This window comes from Colletes gigas, unplaced genomic scaffold (genome assembly GCF_013123115.1).
Source record: "Colletes gigas isolate AHSC1104 unplaced genomic scaffold, ASM1312311v1 Colletes_gigas_Sc00008, whole genome shotgun sequence".
Taxonomy (NCBI): Eukaryota; Metazoa; Arthropoda; class Insecta; order Hymenoptera; family Colletidae; genus Colletes; species Colletes gigas.
In genome coordinates this window covers 6,365,918-6,387,389 of record NW_025106637.1, presented here as the reverse complement: position 1 = coordinate 6,387,389, position 21,472 = coordinate 6,365,918, and the positions used below count along the sequence as shown (strand labels likewise).

Below are 21,472 nucleotides of genomic sequence, written 5' to 3'. Positions count from 1 at the left end.
AAGAGAGAGCGAGTAGTCACGAGCTATCGGATACAAATATCGAATGGGACTCGAATTTTGGGTCGCGAACGAGTCACGTGACTCCATTTTCACTCCAGGAATGCAAAAGAACCTATGTTGATTATCCGTACTCAGAGGAGTGATTAATGACACCCTACTAAAATTCTTGGAATGCAACCAAATTTCTTGCGACTGAATCGTTCATTAACCTAAATTCATTGCCTCATGGCCTATTCCTTCGAACGCTAAAAAGAATATACTAATACCACGGTCGTTAATATAGAATATTGGTACGTTTCTCTTAGATAGTTAGTTAGAATTTGGATTGTACTCGTTAATGCTTCTGTTATTCGTTATTCGTTGCAAATGCAAATAAACGATGGTCAAACTACGCTCGCGAGAGAACACAGGAAAGAAAGTTCACCAATTAGAGCCGCCTATCTCTCCAATTAGAAGTCTCTTTTCTCTAATAGGCACACTTTCCGAAAGGTCATGGTTCCATCGGTATCGCTATCGCTCGGGCATAGGTTTCTCGCGTTACGCGGAATCGAAAGAGTTTTAGCGGCAACGAAAGTGAGCCACTTTTTACCGACGGTTCTACTTTTGCGAGCATAGTCGAGAGTTTCGAGAGCACGAGATCTTTGCTCGTAAAACGGAAGAATGGCCTGGCATTTCCGGTCATCGCGACAGCCGGCCTCGCAGATACTCGTGGCGTTTTTTTATCGCGGGAAGAACCGTGCTGAACGAAATGGCCAAGATTACCGAACGTCACCGTCTCGACGATTCGTTTCCGCGTAATAAAAGAACGGGGGAAATCGCGGATGAGAAATTTTAAGGGGACTCGCGATTAGGGTTTCTGGGACGTAGTCCTGAATTTTTCTCGCCTCGGTTAACAGTTCGATGGTTTTGCGTATTCGAACGGTCGCTCGGAATTGGAATTTCTGGAAAACGATATTCCATCATCGACGTACTTTTCTGTGGAGTTCAAACACGTTCCGAATAATATTAAACAATTACAATTAACGAGTCAGTGGTTACGTATTGAAAAAATTTAAAAAACATGTCTTGCACGATCATGAATCATGCACGAAATTTGAAAAATGTTTAAAGCAGTTGCATTCCATTTACGAAGAAGAAAAGAAACTCGCGACCCATTTGCATCGAAAAATAGAAATCAGAAAATATCGTCGCACGTAGAGTGTTCACGACGTGGCAACAGCAACGGCCTAAAAAATACCCAAAATAATTAATTCCAACGTTTCGTCGTGTTGACACTTTTACTTTCTTGCGGCTTTCTACGCTAACGATAAGGGAACGTCCAGAGGAAACATCTTTCTAATTTCTTCTAATTGAATATTGGGTAAGCCAGTGGAGGTTTTTTAAGGGAATTCTCGAAGGCGGAATCCGTCCGATCGCCATGCATTTACGTGGGTTGTTCGCTATGGCGGTGCGCGCGTAGGTTCGTCTTCGAGGTATGTCAAGGAAAACGAGTGTGCAACAGACGACGTCGAACGATATTGGAAAACATCGAGGCCTTCGTGGATTGTATCGGACACAATGGGACGAGTACGCGTTTATAATTGTTAATCGTACGAGTGCCGCGAGGCCGATGAATTCTATCGAAGGACACGGATCTACTCACCAGATACCGGCCCCATTATTTCCGCTCGCAAGCTCATTCTTGACTATGTTTTGCTAACGCGACACAAATGTCTAGAGAGCCAAGTAATAGCTTGCGGTCGAATTATTGGATTGTAAAACTGAAACTCGGTATATTTGTAGAAAATAAATATTCTTCTCTATAATGCGTGTACCATTCTCATTGATTACTTTTTTCCATTTGTGTGATAGGTTGACAACGAACGGTCAAGAAAAGAGAAGATTTTTAGAAAAAGATGTTTTATTCTTGGTTGCTGGAGCGTTGAAACGGCTACTCGAGAAAAAGAAAGTGGCGATCTGTCCGCGTGACTCTCTGACATCGTGCCGACGACCTTCTACGACCTTGCTTCCGATTGGTTTAGTGTCTCGCATAGTTGTCCGTAATGAAACGCGATTTTTCGCGATATCCACGGAAACGAACGGCGCTAAACGCAAAATGGACACGCGTCGCGGAGAAAATTTGTAGACTTTCGCTGCTCAAGGGCGATCAGCAACCGCAGGAAGGAAGCATTTACGCAATAGTGGCTTCTATTCGTGGTTAACGAGCGTCGCAGAGACTCGAGGAATGTGATAAAATATGAATAGACCTGTTGATAGTACCACGTTTCTCTAGATTCCTCCCGATCGATTCAACATGGGCGAACAGGTAGCGCGTAACATGATTCATTGAGGGTGATCAACACAGAGGAGAAACGGGGGGCAGTTGTCGCGAAACTAAATTACTATGATCACCAGATCCTATTTATTTGTGTTCGTCGATATAGGAGAGAATGTAGTCGATGCTTTGTGAAATAACATGAATCGATTTAATTACGCGGGAATTAAAATGGAGGGTTGAGATTGCGCAGGTGTTCGTCGGCGCGCCGGTCGTCTTTGTCGTCTTGAAACGATGGACTTTCACTGGCGGGTCTCTGAACCCGGTGCTGGGCACTTTAAGAACGGCCTCTTCCGGTTCAGTCCCGCCAGGTCGTCGCTCGTGAACTTGAAAACCGGACCAGACCGGACCGGCTGCTGTCCTAAAGTTTCGCGAACGTCGATCGCCATGCGCAGAATCGCCCTCTACTGACCAATGCCGATTTTTTTTTTTTTTTCTTTTACAATATACACGCGACCCAGATGAAACGGTTGCGCGGTGAAAGTGGTCGGACGAATCATCGACGAATCGACTCTAAATGTAACTTCTCGTCGTTCCGCATGCTGTTTATTTTTTAGTTCCGCATTGGTTTTCGACTATTTTTCATCGTCGAATTAACAATCACGAAGTTCAAGGTAACAGTAAACGGAACAGTGCAACGTTCTCGGCTTATTCGCCGCGAAGTTAGTAATTATCGAACGACGGTCGTCGGATGATAATCATCATGAAATAAATAATTCTGAAATCGTATAATTTATCTTGAATTTATAATTCAGTACAAATTACATTAGAAGAATTTATCCAATTATAGCTACCAAATTATAATCATTGCCGAGCAGTTACGAACCAGTGATTTTCAGGTTCCAGTCGTCGATAATAAAGCCAACGATCGCTAATAAGTACCGACGTTGAAATTATTAATATCCAAGGCCGGATAGTTTTTCAAACCGGGTCCCGCGAAAAAAGAAATGACAAAAAAGGGGTTAAAAATTACACGTCTAGACCAAAGTACCCCCTTAATCGGCGAAGACGGCGGGCGTCGCGACGAAAGAAGGCGAAGGCGAAGGCGAAGGCGAACGCGGGAAGTAGGTCGGAGAGAAGCGTCGTCGGTCCTTCGTCGGAGACACGAGGAGCCGCTGACTGAGCGCCTTCGTCAGTCTCACCAAGATATTCCGGGAGTCAACAGGTGCGTAGGAGAGCGGCTCTCCTCTCTGCTATTTTCGTTCAATTTCTTTATTACGACGAGCCGATAGTTTGCAGATTCTGTTCGCGACGCGCGTATCATGCGGATTTGAACTGGACTCATCATTTTTTTTTTTTACGTTTCTCGTTGGAACGGATCGGAAGTTCCTCGTCGCTGGGAACTGAAACTATCGGGCAATTGGATCGACGAGCATCGAAGACACGCAAAAATGGACGAATTTAAGGTATTTTGTCGTGCTTCTCTCACGTACTATTCTTTTCATTCGTTTCTGCACTCTTTTATCACCTTTTCAAATAAAAGTACCGTTCCTCTCGAAGCGACGATGAAGAATTACAAAAATAGACATTCTTCGTATACGCGTTATGCTTAAACGCAAACTGTCCTTTAATGCACATTTTCGGAGCACTCTAACGCCCAAGTCACGGTAAAAGATTCACATCCGGCGATTCGAATTTCACTGTCACGTGCATCAAGAGACAAATACCGAGGAAAGATCGCAACGGGAGACGAGCGAATAAAGGGAAAGACAGAGGAAAAAAATAGATCGACTTAATTGCCAGCGAATTAACGTCGGTCCGCGAGCTTTCTGGAGCGGAAACGCAGTGTGACACGGATCGGGGCCACCTGCGTGCACTTCCTTCCAACGAAACTCGCATTAATCGAGCATCGTTCATTAACCGTGTCGATGTTGCAAATTTCATGTTCTCATAAGCTCGATAATTCATAAATATCTAACAATTTCATGGTTGAACGAATCGTTTGTGGCCTCGCGATCGATCGGTAGCGTCAGTTTCTCGGTCTCTTTTCGTCCCTTTTTGCGACAGCGTCCAGAGATTTAGGCTTAGAGAGTTAGGCTTTTCCGCGCGTTTCAAAGAGGGCGGTGAAAGAGTAAGAATTTCCGCGGGTTCGCGACCGCGTTAAGGTCAAGAATCGCTTCGACCAGCCGAACTAGAATTTCTTGTTGGGAATCGCCGGTCGAGTAGCGCCGATCGAAAGTCACTAGATCGGAAAAAGTGGATCGTCCCGCCGACGTCGACGCGCGTGCTGTCCATAGACGAGCGCGTGTACCATACGCGAAACGTGCCCGGGGAAAGCATGTCGTTCCGTTTCACTTGTTGGCGGATCGTTCGCTCGTACGGTCCAGCTGACCATTTTATTTTGGCTCATTTTGCCCCGAAAGTATTATATTTCTCCCCCTCCGAGAACGAGCAAAATCGAATGAAACCGAATGCACGTTCTTGCGATAGAAAAATAATTCGTTTACGATTTCGTAATCAGAGCCATAACAGGGACTAAAATCGATCGCTCAGACGAAGAGCATATATTTGCCGATGACCAGTGTAATCGTTGGAAACTGCTATTACCTTTTCCGTGAAATTCTTTGTTAGACACGGTTCGAATCGTTGCTCAAAAATCGCAGTTGCATCAGCGGCTGCAATCTTCGGAGTATCTATGTCAACGCGGAACGGCAACGGAATAAATGCAAACGCCGCGGCGTTGTTTCGATAGTAATGAATAAATTGCCGCGTTAATAGAAAGTATCCGGCCGGTTTGTTACTGCATCGCTATTTTCTAATCCAGGGAAAAGAATGCCGGCAATTTCTGGGAGCTATTAAATTTCTCTCGCCGCGATTGCATTCTCGGATAGTCTCTCGATTCTCCCGTTAAAATGCAGCAATTTCTGTCAGAAAATTGTACAAAAGTCGAAGCTGCTGAAGTCTCGGGAATTACGAGTTTCGAGACAAATGTACCTTGGAATACTTCTATTTGCAAAATACAGCCGCAAGAAACTGGGCCCGTTTGGTATTCCTCTTTAATTCGAAGTAAAAGGGAACGACGGAGGAGAAAGTCCAGTGACTTGATAAGGCACAAGTTCGCAGACCCTTCCTTTTCTGTTTAGTGAAACGATGCGTGTAGAAAGTGCGATTGCACTTTTTTTCAATGACCTCGAAATACTTTCCAACGGACGAGAATACTTGCCAGGTACCCACGATGATTTTTCGAATCGTGAACGTATCGGACGTTACATTTTTAACTTTACCGTTTGGATATTATAATTACCCAAAAACGACCAAAGCTTTTCGTCGAGAATAATTAAAATTAGGTCGCACGTGGGTAACAGAGTAGATCTTCGCGCATGTAACGAGCGTTATCCACGTTCGAGGAAGGCACAATGGACTTCCGGCAGACTTGTTTCCATCGAAGTACGAGCATGTAACGCATTGATAGTTACATAAAATCCTGCGGCGTTAGCGTCTAGAAATCATCGCTTTTTCTAGCTTCGTTTAATGCGGTATGCCAAAGGCGCAGAAAGTTTATTGCTACGTAATACTTTGTGTTATCTTGAAAAATAATTGAAACGCTTTGTCAGCGCTCGAAGTAACTTCGTCGGATGTTTGCACAGACACTTGTACTCATTCTCTGAAGATTCTACGACAAAAATGTTATATAATTAAAGTCAATAATTCCGAGGATAAAAATTGCTATTAACTTCTTACCTTGGGCTTCGATCTCTCATACTTGGTCTGTGTTCTCTAGGCGACGATCTTCTTGGTACTGTTGAGTTTAGCCGTGGCTAACGCCGACACCGCGGAGCTACCAAAGCCAAGCTATGCTAGAACGATGCTAAAAGTATCTCGAAGCCTTCCGGGCGAGACCGAAGAGCTCAAAGTGCGGACCAGCGAAGGGAATTTGGCTACTCTGATCGTCAAGAGGCGAGACAAGACCTTGCTCGGGGAGTCCAAGATCAGCGAATCCTCGAACGCTCCACCGGTGACCCAGGAAAACAGACTCGAAGAAACGAACAACGAAAACCCTACGCCGTCAACCGTAAGCGAACCGGAAACGATCAAGTACGAGGCGAAGAGCAAGGAAGAGGTCAGAAAGCTGGAGGATGCTCAGATAGAACGACTCAGGGCCAAGCTCTCGGACTCTGCCGATCAGAAGAGTTCTTCGGGGGCGGAAAACGCTTCCACGAGCGTGAAGTTGGTGGTTTCCGGAAAGGAGCAGGCTGCCAGCGAGAAAAACATCGATTACGGAAACTGGACGCCTTTGGGAACCGACGGGCGAGCGGTACTGTTGCAGGAGTCGAGCACCGAGGAGTATCAGAGCTGGAAACCGCTTCAAGGCGATTCGAAGACAACCACGGAGGAGAGGACGAATTACGCTAGATTCGACCCCACGTTTCCTACCACTGGACTTCTCTTGCTGCGACATTTCCAAGATCGATCGCAGAGGAACGTGCAGATGAGCGACCGGTCGGACGAAAAGACTCGTTACGCCTTTCTGCCGCACCAGACTCGGTCCACGAGGACCAACATCGGTGCAAACGCGTCGAAGAACAGAGACGCGAAGAACGTACCGCCTGAAGTGATCATCAGGTCGGAAATAAACGTCAAGTCGGGTCCGAAGAGGTCGCCGATGACGCTCGACAAGGATGGCACGCCGGTGATTCACGGGAAGAGAGTTCCCGACGAGCCTATCGACAAAATCCAAACGTGGCGCAACGCGAGGGTGATCAATAACAAATTGATACGCGAAGGAACATCCACGGAGAGCTTAGAAGCCTCCGCGAGCACCTATCCGACCGAGAGTTCCGGGGAGAGACAGAGATTCGAAAGGTTCTTCAACACTGTTAATCGAAGGTAGAAATTTTTTTTAAAACGTACACGATGCAGAGTATTAGACGGTGTGATAGTGGTGAGCGGCTAATTGATTTCTTTCAACAGGTACGGCAAAGACTTTGACGCGGAGGGGAAGAACGTCTTTTTCGAGTGGGATCCGAAGAACTATAAAAACGAGGCCCTGAAAGCGGAAGTGTACGAGCCGAGGAACGACAACTACAGAGCCAGCGCGCACAAAAGGATGCTGCATCCCGACGGTGTAGCCGTTTATCCAATTTCTCAGCTGTACACCCCGGAGAGCCAGAAGATCGCCCCGGTGGCGCTGAAACCAGGCGCCAGGGCTCCGGTTCTTCAGTACGCTCATCCGGAATTGGGCGTCCAACCAGCCAAGATACTCAAGAACGAGAAGAAACGGCCGGAGAATTTCCCGGAGAACCAGTATTCGTTCACGGAGCAAAGACAGAAGAAAAAGTACGTTCTGAACGACAAGAACATCATCGACAGCTATACGACGAAGAACTACTACCCGAATCAGCGCTTCTATGGCTTGAAAACGCCCAACGACGCGCCGTTTTGGGTTAAAATATCAGAGAACCTGAGGAGTCAGTTCTCGAACGGCGTGGAGAAGGTCTCTCAGTTTACGCGACCGGTGATCGATCCTCTGGTGGAGGCTACGCATAAGATTTCTCAGAACCTTGGTCTCTCTAAGGGCAAGGAGGCTCAAGAAAAGATCGGCACCGTCGCTTCCGGCGGAAGCATCCTGATTCCAGCGTTGGGTCTCGTCGCGTCGGGTGCTGCACTAGGTATCGGCGCCGTCGCGGTTGGCAGATACCTCGACGTAGATGTTTTGAAACGATCGAACGACGAAATCGGAACCGAAGTGGAGTACCAAAGAGCACTGAACGACGACCAGTCGTTTTCGAAGGACATCGACGATTCGAATCGAGAAGAAACGATCGGTAGAACGGTGTTCCTCCTGGAGAATGTGCCAAAGAACGACGATCACGTCGAGTCTCTCAACAATCGGAACGATGTCCTGGTCATTCTCCAAGAAGATCGGAAAACGGAAAACGGAGAGACCGACTCGCAAATCGAGGAAGGAGATCGTACGACGATCGATGGACGAAGAAAACGGAGTCTCGACTATCTGGACATCTTCCAAGTGGAGAGAAACTCGAAGAGTTTGGTCAGGAACAAGCGTCTTCAGAGGAAGGGGGCAGATTCCATGAGCGAGATCGTGGAGATCGATCTACCAGCTCGCGGAGAAAATATCGATGTGACGGAGTTACTCATTCCGAGGAAGAAGACACGGGAACTGAGCGACGGCAAGAAAGATGACGCGGCGGCGATTCTGGTGGTTGAAGACGGAGTTTCGCCTGTGAAGCTTTTCGACAAGAATCTGGACGCCGAGGTGCTCGACAAAAATGACCTGGAGAGCCTGGTTAGGATCGAGGGGGATGCGAATTCCGCGGAGGGAAGAGACGAGAGACGAAGACGAAGACGAAGGAGCGTCGACGAGGATCGAGAGCTGGAGGAGGCTCTTCAGAATTTGGAGAACGCCGAAGTGGCCGAGGTGACTCACGTAGATGGGGATTGGAGCAACACTCCGTGCGCCAAAAGGTTATTCTGCGACGCTATGGTTCAAAGAGGTTCGGACGCGGTCGTACTTATGGAGAAGAAAATGGCTGCCCTTTTGGGCTTGTGAGTATGGCTCGATTACAAGACGGATTTCTACGAATTGTTTTTCGCGATCGCAATAGCAAGTTGCGCGTTACAAAATAACCGGAAGCTTCGCTGTTTCACCGGTGATATAATAATGTTGCCCTCGTTAGCATACGGTTATGTAGCTGTCCATGTTTGGCCGACGGATAATAGACTTTCGTTTTCGCGGGAAATAGGCGAACCGGCAAGAAAATTGCCACACCAAGTTTGGTCTTGGCGCGCGGAAAATTCATAGCAACGGTGCTTCGCGTTTCGATTCCAAGTTTCGTCGAAGAAATGTCGAATTTTTAAAACGAAATCGTGCTAGTTACCGGTAAACGTGGTTTATTATTAAAAAGTCAATGTATAATATAGTATTTCGTCGAAATCCAACTGTTGAAACGCAATCGTGTTAAAAGATGAAATTAATAAAAGATCGCTGAATTGTACTGTTTGACAAGCGATTGCCCCACTGTGCCTCGTGTCCCTTTCTCGGATTTTTTCTAAGACGCGCGTGGCCCGCGCCATGCCGTGACAAATCGCGAAGCGTGTATGTATGCACAGAGTGAAACTGTGCTAAGAGGTAAAAGTCGAATCAGTCAGTAGGACGTCGCCGGCGAAAGCTGGAAGAAAGTTATCTGCTCGGTTCTTTGATTTTTCTCATTGCGTGACGCCTCGTAATGACTTTTCTCGCTCCTAGCCGATAACGATTACGATAAACTAAAAATGTCGAGAGATACAGGCGCGAGCTTAGCTTGAATACTGTTTTTTATTTCAATTTTACAACGTGCTCTGTAGAATAATTTTAACAAATTATTCGGCTCTCGTCAGGAACTTGTAACAAACCAGACCTCAATTTCACTTCTATTGCTACGACACGATCGTGATTCAACGTTAGCTTTCGATTCTGTTGCTCGCGACGGAACTCCTTCTTTTTCCGGTAGTACAATTTATTATTAACAACTTCGAGCAATGTCCTGCCAATTACAGAGACATTGGCCCCGGCAAGCTATCGATAATATGATAACGCGAGGCGTTTCGATGGTTCGCAACAGTTCGACGAACACTCTACGAGCTTTCTAATGAATTTCTATTCGCCATTAATCGTTTACCGTTTGCATACCTTTTTCAGAGTCCAGCCTGGAGTAGCTGGCCAGGTGTCCAACCACTTCCAACAAGTCATGGATGCCATTCGAAGACACGATTGTTCCAATTTTCTGTGCCCCCAGGCTAGGCCGGGGAACGTCTTCTTCTAAATTTGCGTCCATTTCTGCTTAGAAGAAACCTTCCCTCGCGGAAAGCGGAACCGATAAATCGTTGATTTCACGACCGGTGAAAGCAGAGATCGGCTCGAATCGTCTGAAATTCCAACGATTTTCATCACTGTTCGATTCGATAGCAACGTCGACATTAGCAATTTTGAAGTTGGAATGATTTTTATTCCCTTCGGTCGGGATATTACAATTCTAGTTTAATTAAGCTAAAGGAATAAGTAACCGAGGATCCTACGAAGAAAGTTTCCGGACAAACTTGCAAGGCGAAAGAAGGAACGGACTATAGTTTAGTGCAAGTTGCAACAGCGATTAGACAAAAACGATTCGAAGAGACTTTTCAAGAAATCGCGAATTGGTCTTGGACCGAAACTGTACATATCAGCCACCGTATTTAATACGCACCTAAACTCATAATTTAAGAGACTAGAGTTTAAAGTTCAGAGACGAGGTAGCCGAAATACGATCTAAATTTGAGTTTCCCTCGATCGACGAGTTCGATCCGTTTCGAGCTTCGAAGAGCAACTCTGCTCCGAGGGTCTGGACGGATCGAATCGCTTTTTGTAGAAATTCGATGAACTTTTACTGCTAAAAAGATATTTATTCTGTTCTTTTCGTATCCAGTAGAAACAAAGTTTTCAAAGTACGATGCATCGAGTGTATGTAAATTAGTAATAAATGGTATTTTTTACATTACTCGTGTCTATTTAATTCCCTCGTTTCTCGGACATTTGCATCGCGTTTTGCATATAATTTTATGGAATAAATATCGATCTAGTACGAACCATTGGCATATACTGCACGGCGAATGAAATTAATTATGCGATGAATTAAAAATAAGTACACCGTATGATTGGTTAGCTCGAAGTTTACGCGCGGTTGAAATCGATTAAAAAATTTATTCTACCACGGCGAGTACGAAACTTTGTCCACCCGGTCTCCCTTCTACTTGACTTTCTAACATTTTCTACAGGGGTGATTTCTGACTTTCTTAAACGAGCATGCGTACTTTCGATGGTCTCGGCGATCATGCGGGAATTTCGTGCCCGTCATTCGATCGTGCAGTTCATGTCGCAAAGTATTCATCGCGAAGTATCAATGGATACCGAACGAGGTACGAAGTTTCTCGAAATCATTCAGATTCACGCAAAGCGTTCTGTACTCTTAAAAACGATCAAAATTAAAATACATCCAAACGAATTTAAACATACGTATACGATTTTACAATTATAAGTATCCCAAAGGACAAGCTTCGACTCAGTCTGTGATAAAGTTTGATCTCCAGTGATAATTACTAAGCGATTCCGTGTAATTGCTCGTGCATTTCTGCAATGACATAATGCTCTTCTAGATTTGAAGAGGGCGATTGGATGGAACCGCATGAACCTGCAACTGATCGGTATTTGGCCAGATCCAATGCCGACGAACGAACGATTGTCAAAGTACAAAGCTGTTGTACTCTGCTTGTGGGTCGTCGTTTTCGGAACCGCACCGCAAAGCATCAATCTATTTCTGTTAGATGGAAACCTCGAACGGATTACACAAAATTTATGCTTAGCCAATATACCGGCGTTCAATTCGATCGTGAAAGTGATCGCCACTTGGTACTACCAGAAAGGTAAAGACGAAATGAAACAATTAATGTCAGACTTGCCAAGGTGGTGTAAGAATGACTTGTTTAATCTGTACTCCAAGATCTGAAACCGCTCGTAAAATCCTTCTACGATGACTGGCACCGTTCAAAGAGCGAGGAAGAAAGAACAACCATGATGAAGAGCGCAAATGTCACGAGAAATATGTCCACCTGGTGTACGGTACTAACTCAGACCATGGTCACTGTATATATCGGTCTACGAATATTCGTAATCGCGACGTGCGATAGAAACAAAGAGACACAGGACAATTTGGTACTGTACCCCGGTTACTTTCCTTACAACGTTCGACCAACGGTACGTTTAGTGCTGACTAATATGGCGCAAGCGTTTTCGGCTTACTGCGCTACGATTCCCTACACTAGCGTAGATACCTTTATCGCCATGCTCGTGTTGCATACGTGTGGACAATTCGCGAACTTGAGGAGAAGATTGGAGAGACTGATGGACGACAAGAATGGGACCAGACGCGCGGACGACATCCGAAAGGAACTTAGATCGATCGTGAAGAGACACGAGCATCTTAACTGGTGAATTGAGGATTCATAGAATCGAGACAAATTCATTGGGTTACTCGAAGCCACTTGTAATATACTGATTGTATATATGTTCTTATTAAAGGGTCGCTAGTAAGATCGAGGAATGCTTTAACATATTGTTATTGCTTCAACTATTGCTTTGCACCATCGAAATATGCTTTCAAGGCTTCTTATTCTTTAACGTAAGCTGACCACAGTTACGCTTGTCTTTTGACAAAATTTAGAAACGTATATTTCACAGGTGTTGCTAAAAGGCGATGCTGGTATATTTAACTTTCAAATGGTGTTCTTCGTTCTCTTTCTATCTTTCATCCTAGTGCACATATATATTTATTGTTACATAGGCGAAGTACTTCAGATTCAAGTAAATATCGTATCAAATGCACTAATAGGAATAATAACATCTTTTTCGATGGAACAAATGCTACAGTTATATAATATTTTTCAGAGCGCTTCAATGGGCATTTCTGCATACAAATCGAACTGGTTTAACGTCTCACCTCCGGAATCAAGGTGCCTCATAGTCATCATGTGCAGATCCACTCGTCCACTTTGTTTAACCGCAGGCAAATTTGCCACCTTCTCTATGGAAATGTTCAGTACGGTAAGCATGGGGTCAAGACCATGATCTGTAAACAAAATTCTTTGCTTCAAGACTGAATTTTTTCTCCAGCGATAAAATGCTGCGTTATTAATATTATAATTGTTGGCAGGAATAAATAATGGTCGTTTCAGGTCCTGAGAACGGCGATGGGTTATCTTTCGGTTTTGCTGACAGTTTCGGGGGGTGACAACTGAAAACTTCGTAATGACCGAAAGCTAGTAATTTTGTAATTAGAAACACTAAGATATCGCTTATAAAAATTCACCAACCTCCACACGTTAGTTCTCCATATAGTAAGTGCTTTTTCTTAATGGTCCATATTAGATTGCGTTCGTATTTCTGTGAAAATGGTCGAGTTCACGTTTCGCCGATTTCTAACGAAAATTCTAGTATTGACTAAAGGCTGAGCAACTTAATTTTTTAACGTCAGACGTACAGGGTTCTTTGTACTTCTCAGACAGATCGAAAGAGTTTCAACGGTTCGAATTACAGGCTTCCTTTCGAGCCGACAAACTTCCAGATTGCAGCTATTAAAACTTCCCATGGAGAAACGTTTTTGCGTCACGGATACGAATGCGTAATGAACAGCATGTTTGGGAACGGGTTACGCGCAATCTGAAGGATCAGTTCTCGAAATATCCGCACAGTGACGACATTCTGAGAAACTTCAGAAAGTATCGATATTTGCCTAAAACAATTCATACTCTTCGATTCGAAAACGAATTCAATTTCGAAATTTTTGCAAAGAAACTGTAAACAATCATTCTTGGGTCAATGTCTGTACAAATGGATTATTACTTTAATAGTTTGAATAATTTAGTATGATTAGAAATTGGGGCATTTATCTTAGCTATATGTTATGATCTGTCGTATCAGCCTTATCATTTGTATTATGGAATCGGTGGTTTTCTGAGGTTTAACAGATTTCTGGGAAACGATCAATTTCAATATTCCGATAATCAAAACGGTATTACCGATTTTGTAATAATTGACAAGTGTTTATAATCGGTTTTTATAATCGTCGGGATTGAGGCAAAAATACAACGTGCTCGAGCAAAAATGGAGTTTGCCATGGGATGGAATCGTTTTAATTTGACGCTGCTCGGCGTGTGGCCGGAACCAAAAAAGACCTCGCGTCGGTTATCAACGTTTATATTTTGGTCGACATGTTTTGTAACGTTCACGTTCATTTGCGTGCCCCAAACGGCGAATTTAATACTGAAATCGACGAGTCTGGACGAGGCGATCGAGAATTTGTCGATCAACGTACCGATCGCTTTCGCTTTGGTCAAACAAATCGTTTTGCGGTACCATAAGAACGGTAATTATAAACATTTGAAAGTATTATTACAAATGTTTACTTTTATATTTGTTTCTATATTTAAATAGTATACGAAAAGAATAACAATAAAAGTGTCAACATCAAAGTTATACATTTTATGCAAATTCTAAGAATACACTTTCGCTGAAAATCGCTTCGCAATTTTATTTTAAATATCAATCTTGTATCCTGTACATTTTTTCGAGAGGCAAACAAAATTATATGTATATTCCTAGCTCTCACGCTATTAGTCAGTCAAATATTCGAGGACTGGTCCGAACCGATTCCGGACCAAGAGCGTCTAACGATGCTAAAGAACGCTAGAATCAGTCGAATGATATCTATCGTCTGCTCCACGCTGAGTTGTTTGATGTTCTTCGCGTTTATATCGTTTCAAATTTGGAGCAACATGCAAAACGCGTCGGAGGCCGATTTGGGGGGGCTTTTGCATCCAGCTACGTTCCCTTACGACACCAAGAAAAGTCCAAACTTTGAAATAACCTGGCTAGGACAATTTATGGGCACCGCACTAATGGCGATCTGCTACTCTTGCTTTGACACGTTTCTAGCAGTACTCATATTGCACTTATGCGGGCAATTGAACGTTCTTAGAAACGCTCTGGAGAATTTGGTTGAAGCGACCAGCGAGAACGATTTCGCGAAATTTCGAAACGAACTTGGACTTATCGTGAACAGACACAATCAATTGTTCAGGTTGGTACGCTGACTTTCTGACAAACTTCCAGAAAATCAGCTTTCTAAAAGGAATAGAATATTTCTGATTAGAAGTTTGGATAATTAAATTTTCAGATTAAGATTGTTCATTCTGAAATGTTCGAAGGTTTGCAGTGGTCGTAGAAGACTGCTTCAATTTCACGCTGCTTATTCAAACGCTAATCTGCACGACGATGTTTTGCCTGACTGGATATCGAATGATAACTGTACGATTATGTTAAATGCATTGATAATCTTGTAAACGATTCGCAGAATCGATAAATATTTTACGTTCGTGCTTGTCTGTTATAGTCTGTAGATCAGGAAGAAGAGGACGTACCGATAGTTGGATTAATATTTTTTGTTATTCACGTAATCTACACGATGTTGCATCTGTTTATTTATTGTTACGTGGGTGAGACGCTTCTCGGTCAAGTGAGTTATTCAGCAAACCAAAATCGTAATATGTGTTTCTGAGATTGTTTAATCTATTTCTTAATTCGTTTTTAATGAATTTCATTAGTGCGTTCATAGTGCAAAAAGATGAATATGGTCTGCGGCGGTGCACAATTTGTTAATAACGAAGTCCCGCAATACACACACAACACAATATTCAAGTATCCCGATACTCAAACGCAACAAAACCACAGAACTCCAGTAACCAATACTTTCACACATTGCCGAATTATGTGCTGGAAAGTTATCGATACCGATCAATCACCTGCACAAAGTGTGTTAACATCTCCGTATCTCGATACGCAAATGCTCCGATTATTAGTGTTCTATTAATATCGTAATTTTCAGAGTATCGGAATCGGCCAATCTGTATACGATTGCAATTGGTATGCTTTGCCACCGAAAAAGGCAGTTTTACTAGTTATTATGATAGTTCGCGCAAGAATTGCCTTTCGAATAACCGCTGGAAAATTTAGTCCCTTTTCGTTAGAGCTCTTTAACGCCGTGAGTTGACCGTTTTGTCAATATTAAAATTAATAATTTTACGGAGAACTTGGATACCGTTTGTTGTAAAATTAAGCACGAAATTCTTTTTAGGTTTTAAGGACATCCGCTGGATATCTGTCTGTGTTACTGGCGATGAAAGAGTGAATAGTCGAGGAGAAATAGTATCAACCGTTGCCCTTAATTCGCAGCAGTAAAAATGCAGATCGTCGATCGTTCGTTTTATGAAGTCTACACATTTTATACACATTTTTGTACATTCAATGTAACGAATTCAATGTCGTTTGATGAGTGTTCCCGTGATCTATGAATCTCTATGTTCGATTTTTTATTTTACATCGCTTGTAACTTCACGTTTGTCGTTTTTCTATGATTGCAAAATATAAACAAATATTAGACAGCAAAAGATTCTCGTTCGGGAAGAGCACATTACGTCTGGAAAAAGGATACCAAGGGAAGAAGAAATTTTTCAAATAACTTACTGAAACCGTAGTCATCCACATAACATAGAAAACGTGTTTTGCATGATTGATTAGTTTATAGAGAGTTTATCCGCGGTTGAAATCGATTAGAAAATTCTTTCTACCGCGGTAGATATGAAACTATGTTCACCAAGTTTCCTTTCTTCTTGAATTTGTAATATTCTCTATGGAGGTGGTCTCTGACTTTCTTAGACAAGCATGCGTCCTTTCGATGATGCAGGAATTTCGTGTCAGTCATACGATCGTGTTGTTTATGTACGCGTGGTATCGATGGATTCCGAACGAGGTGCGAATTCCTCCAAAGTCGAGATTCTAAGTATCCAGAAGTCTTAAAAATTTTACAAAAATTATTTGTACTTGTCGATTCTAGAATTATTGCCTATTCGTTTACTGACAAAGTGCATTGCAACGCGGATAAATCTGAATGTTTCCTTTCGAGTGTTCAGTAGTTTTGGTACTCATTGTTATAATACTTTCATAGGTTTAAAAAGGGCAGTCGGATGGAATCGCGTGAATCTGAAATTGATCGGTATTTGGCCAGAGCCGGTGATATCTAACGAACGATTGAATTACAGAGCTTTAATTACCAGTTTGTGGACCGTCGTTTTCATAATTGCGCCGCAGAGCGCGAATATCTTTCTATTAGATGGAAATCTTGAACAGATTACGCAAAGTTTGTGCGTAGTCAATATACCGGCGATCAACGCAGTCATGAAACTGATCGTCACTTGGTACCGACAGAAAGGTAAAACCGAAACGAAACAATTAATGACAGATCAACCAAGAGGGTGTGAGAATGACTTGTTTAATCTGTACTCAAAGATCTGAAACCGCTCGTAAAATCCTTCTACGATGACTGGTACCGTTCAAAGAGCGAGGAAGAAAGAACAACCATGATGAAGAGTGCAAATGTCACGAGAAATATATCCACCTGGTGTACGATACTGTCTCAGTCGATGGTATTCATATATATCGCTCTGCGAACGGTCACAATCGTGACGTGCGATAGAAACAAAGTGACGCAGGACAATTTGCTGTTGTACCCCGGTTACTTTCCTTACAGCATCCGACAACCGATAGTTTTGACACTGATTAACATATCGCAAGCATTCGCTGCTTATTCCGCCACGATTTCATACACCAGCGTCGACACTTTTATCGCAATGCTCGTGTTGCACACGTGTGGGCAATTCAAGAATTTGAGGAGACGACTGGAAAGATTGATGGACGACAAGAATGGGACCAGAAACGTAAACCAGATCAAAAGGCAGCTGGCTTCGATCGTGAAGAGACACGAGCATTTGAATTGGTAAATGGAAAGCTTCGTTTTCCACTAGTCGCGATTTTACAGGATCATATATTCTTATTATTTACAAACCGTGTTTACAATCCTTGCTATCCTTGTTATTATTCGTATTTTTAACTTATGATAAAATGATGAACACTAATAGAAAAATGGATACGCACAGTGTAACAAAACGAAGAACTGTTGCTGATGAATACTTTGTGTTAATGAAGGGTTGCAACCACGATCGAGGATTGCTTTAATCTGCTGTTGCTGCTACAGTTAGTGCTTTGTACCATTGAAATATGCTTTCAAGTCTTTCTATCCTTTAACGTAAGTTTTCTACTCCGTATTATTGTTCTTCCCTTAAAGAACAGGCGTACTGCACTACCCTGCAATTATGACAGCTTAGGTTCTGGCCCACTATAGAAAAACAAAAAATTATATTTTTTTAAATAAATTGCGAACGTTATTATACGAAACTCGTAAGCAGTCTTCCGAAAAACATTAAGAAATCTGAATTTCACAGGCACTAATCCAAAACGAGGTGAAACTTTTGAGCGTTCAAATGGTTTTTTTCTTTCTCTACGTAACTTTCAGCATAGTGCACATATATATTTATTGTTACGTAGGGGAAGCACTTTTGGTTGAAGTAAGTATCGTACCACACTACGCAGGTACAACGAAGCAAAATTATTCATACCAGTTTTGTTTACAAATGTTATTCGTTACAAATAGTCAAGAGAAATATGTACATTACGTTAATTTAATGTTCACCACAAACAGAGTAGCGCAATGGGGAGTTCCGCGTACAAATCAAACTGGTTTAACGTCTCGCCTCCGGAAGCAAAGTGTTTAATATTTATTATGTGCTCATCTACTCGCCCACTTTGTTTAACAGGAGGCAAATTTGGTACATTCTCCATGGAAATGTTCAGTACTGTAAGTACGAAGTCGATCAAAAGCTTCCAATTACGTAACTGACACCTTGATTACTTTATTTCTACTATAATTTTTTTGAAGTAGGGAATATAGAAACTGCTGAAGCGAATGATCTTCCGTTTCAGATATTAAGAACAGCACTGGGTTACCTTTCGGTTCTATTGTCAGTTACAGGTGGTAACGGCTGAACGAACTACTCCGTTACGAGAGAATAGACATTTTCCAAGCAGAAACACCATGACATTTGCACATAAACGTTATATCAATCACATGTTAATTTTGAATTAAATGTTATTAAATGTTTTCCATCTTAGACTATGTTTATTTATTATTAATATAAACGGTGAACTTTGACACAGCATGACGTAGCATAAAATAGAGTGCAACAACAATATCACTCACCCTTTATAATTTTTCCATGACGTGAATATACAAATACTGGACACGACTCATCGGTACATCCACGAAAGGAAACGGAGCGAATATGTGTTTGTGCAAATACTTCTGAACGCAGGCATCGTCGCCCACGAGATGTTATTCGTTGCACTCGATGAATTATTCGACGAAACGAAAAAAAATGGTCTGGAGTGATCGATTAACTTAAAGACAGTTTGCCCGCGGTTGAAATCGATTATAAAATTTTTTTATTTCACGGTAGATAGATACGAAACTAAATTACGTCCATCGGACTTCCCACCTCGCTAACTTTCTTGCACTCTTTACAGGGGTGGCTTCTAACTATTTTACGAGCATGCGTTCTTTCGATTGGTACAAAAAACGAGGCAAAGGAGAACAGTACTATTTAGTCACTCGTTCGTGTAGTTTACGTGTGCAAAGTATTAATGGATTACGACCAAGGTACGAAGTTACAAAGTCTCCCATCCTATTTAGCGTTGTTTCTAACAAAGACATCTTTTAAAAATTTTACTTTAAATTATTTTCAATGTTTAATCATTTTTCTTACATTAACATAAGTGCTAATTATTTTCCAATGTTTCGTACCATGTTTGGATAGATTTGAAGAAGGCGATGGGATGGAATCGAATAAACCTAGAACTAGTCGGCATCTGGCCAAATCTAACACTATCCAAGGAACAATTGCCGAATTACAGACCATTGATAATTTGTGTGTGGATCTCTTTATTCCTAACTTTGCCTCAAAGCGTGAATTTGTTCATGTTAGACGGAGACCTCGCACTGATTACGGATAACTTGTGCTTAGCCAATATTCCAGCGACTAACGCTATTATAAAAATGATTATTACATGGTATCATCGAGAAGGTAAGGATGGAATCAAGGAAACATATTTGAATAAATTAATCCCCCGATTTTCGTAGATCTCAGACTTCTCGTAAAGTCCTTCTACGCCGACTGGTATTCTTCGAAAACGGAAGAAGAAAGGACAGTAATGATGAATAGAGCAAAATTTACACAATACATAACCATCTGGTGTACATTCTTGGCTCACCCAATGAATGCCGTGTATATCAGTCTGCGAACATTCGCGATAGTAACGATCGACAGAAGCAACGAAATGCAGGACCGTCTATTATTGTTTTCTGCTTACTTCCCTTACAACGTGCGGCCGCCATTAATTTTATTATTAACCAACATTGGCCAAGCGTTCGCATGTTGTTTAGGCACGTGTCTTTATACTAGCATCGACATTTTCATCGCTATGCTCGTATTACACGCTTGTGGACAATTCGAGAATTTAAAAAGGAGACTGGAGGGACTGATGGACGAAAGAAATGGGACCAGAAGCATGGACGACATCCGAAAGGAACTAAGATCGATCGTAGACAGACACGAGCATCTCAACTGGTGAATGAAGGATTCGTAAAGTCAAGACTTTTCTTCCGAGAAGAACAAACGAATAAAAGTTTCTAAAAGAACAGATAAATAAAAGTTATATAAAATTTATGAGAAATAACATACAAGTTTATGAATTTTGAATAAATTGTGGCACGTGTTTACAACATTTTATAAGCTTGAATTCTTTTGTTTTTGAAGGGTCGCAACCATGATCGACAAATGCTTTAGCCAATTGTTGCTGCTTCAGTTGGTGCTTTGTACCATTGAAATATGCTTTCAAGGCTTTATGTTCTTTAACGTAAGTCACTTTCACAGAATTATTATATTTTTTACAAAAACATTTATCAATATTCAATACCATTAATTTGTGTTCGTTTTAAACGAAAAATCTCGTAATTAAAATCAATATTCATTAACTGCTTTCCCGCCCACATATTAATTTAACATTCAAAATAAATAAATTTGAAACATATTAATTTACGGATGTGAACTACATAGATAATACACAACGAGGCGGGAATATTCAACATGCAAATGGCGTTCTTCGTGCTGTTTGTGTCGTTCATCATAGTACACATGTATATTTATTGTTACATAGGCGAGATGCTTCTGTTTCACGTAAGTATCTAATAGTTTAGTATCATAATACCTTCTTTGCTGGAGCAACTACTACGTCGCAGGGTATGTTTCAGAGTACCGGAATGAACATTTCCGCGTACAATTCGAAGTGGTTTAACGTCTCGCCTGCGGATGCAAGATGTCTTATATTCATCATGTGCAGATCTAATCATCCGGCTTGTTTAAGAGCAGGAAAATTCGGTATCTTCTCCTTGGAAATGTTCAGTACCGTAAGTACGATTTCGATACTGTGATCTAGAAATGTATATTACGATTTTTAGCGAGGAAACGGATCAAGAATATTTGGACATATGTACCGTATTTGCAATTTAATTATGATAATTCTAAATGATTAAACACCAAAGTTACCACACTCATTGTCGTTTCAGATTCTAAGAACGTCAATGGGTTATCTTTCAGTTTTGCTGACAGTTACAGGCAATAGCG

General features: G+C 42.1%; 3 protein-coding genes across 3 annotated transcripts; all 3 read left to right on the top strand.

The window, feature by feature from the left end:
• The first annotated feature begins 3,556 nt into the window (after window positions 1–3,556).
• On the top strand, window positions 3,557–10,537 carry LOC122396672. Its single transcript, XM_043395261.1, has 4 exons — window positions 3,557–3,720; window positions 6,036–7,141; window positions 7,226–8,821; window positions 9,954–10,537. The coding sequence occupies exons 1-4, from the start codon at window positions 3,706–3,708 to the stop codon at window positions 10,075–10,077; spliced, it is 2,841 nt and encodes a 946-aa protein (XP_043251196.1). The 5' UTR covers window positions 3,557–3,705; the 3' UTR covers window positions 10,078–10,537.
• A 1,321-nt stretch (window positions 10,538–11,858) lies between these two features.
• On the top strand, window positions 11,859–13,099 carry LOC122396998 (odorant receptor 9a-like). Its single transcript, XM_043395798.1, has 5 exons — window positions 11,859–12,274; window positions 12,366–12,465; window positions 12,525–12,647; window positions 12,732–12,887; window positions 13,019–13,099. Exons 1-5 carry the CDS (start codon window positions 11,859–11,861, stop codon window positions 13,079–13,081), a joined length of 858 nt encoding a protein of 285 aa, XP_043251733.1. The 3' UTR covers window positions 13,082–13,099.
• Window positions 13,100–13,946: 847 nt separating this feature from the next.
• On the top strand, window positions 13,947–16,029 carry LOC122397029 (odorant receptor 13a-like). The gene is made up of 6 exons (XM_043395839.1): window positions 13,947–14,208; window positions 14,445–14,922; window positions 15,050–15,149; window positions 15,235–15,357; window positions 15,727–15,882; window positions 15,976–16,029. The coding sequence occupies exons 1-6, from the start codon at window positions 13,947–13,949 to the stop codon at window positions 16,027–16,029; spliced, it is 1,173 nt and encodes a 390-aa protein (XP_043251774.1).
• The last annotated feature ends 5,443 nt before the right edge of the window (window positions 16,030–21,472 follow it).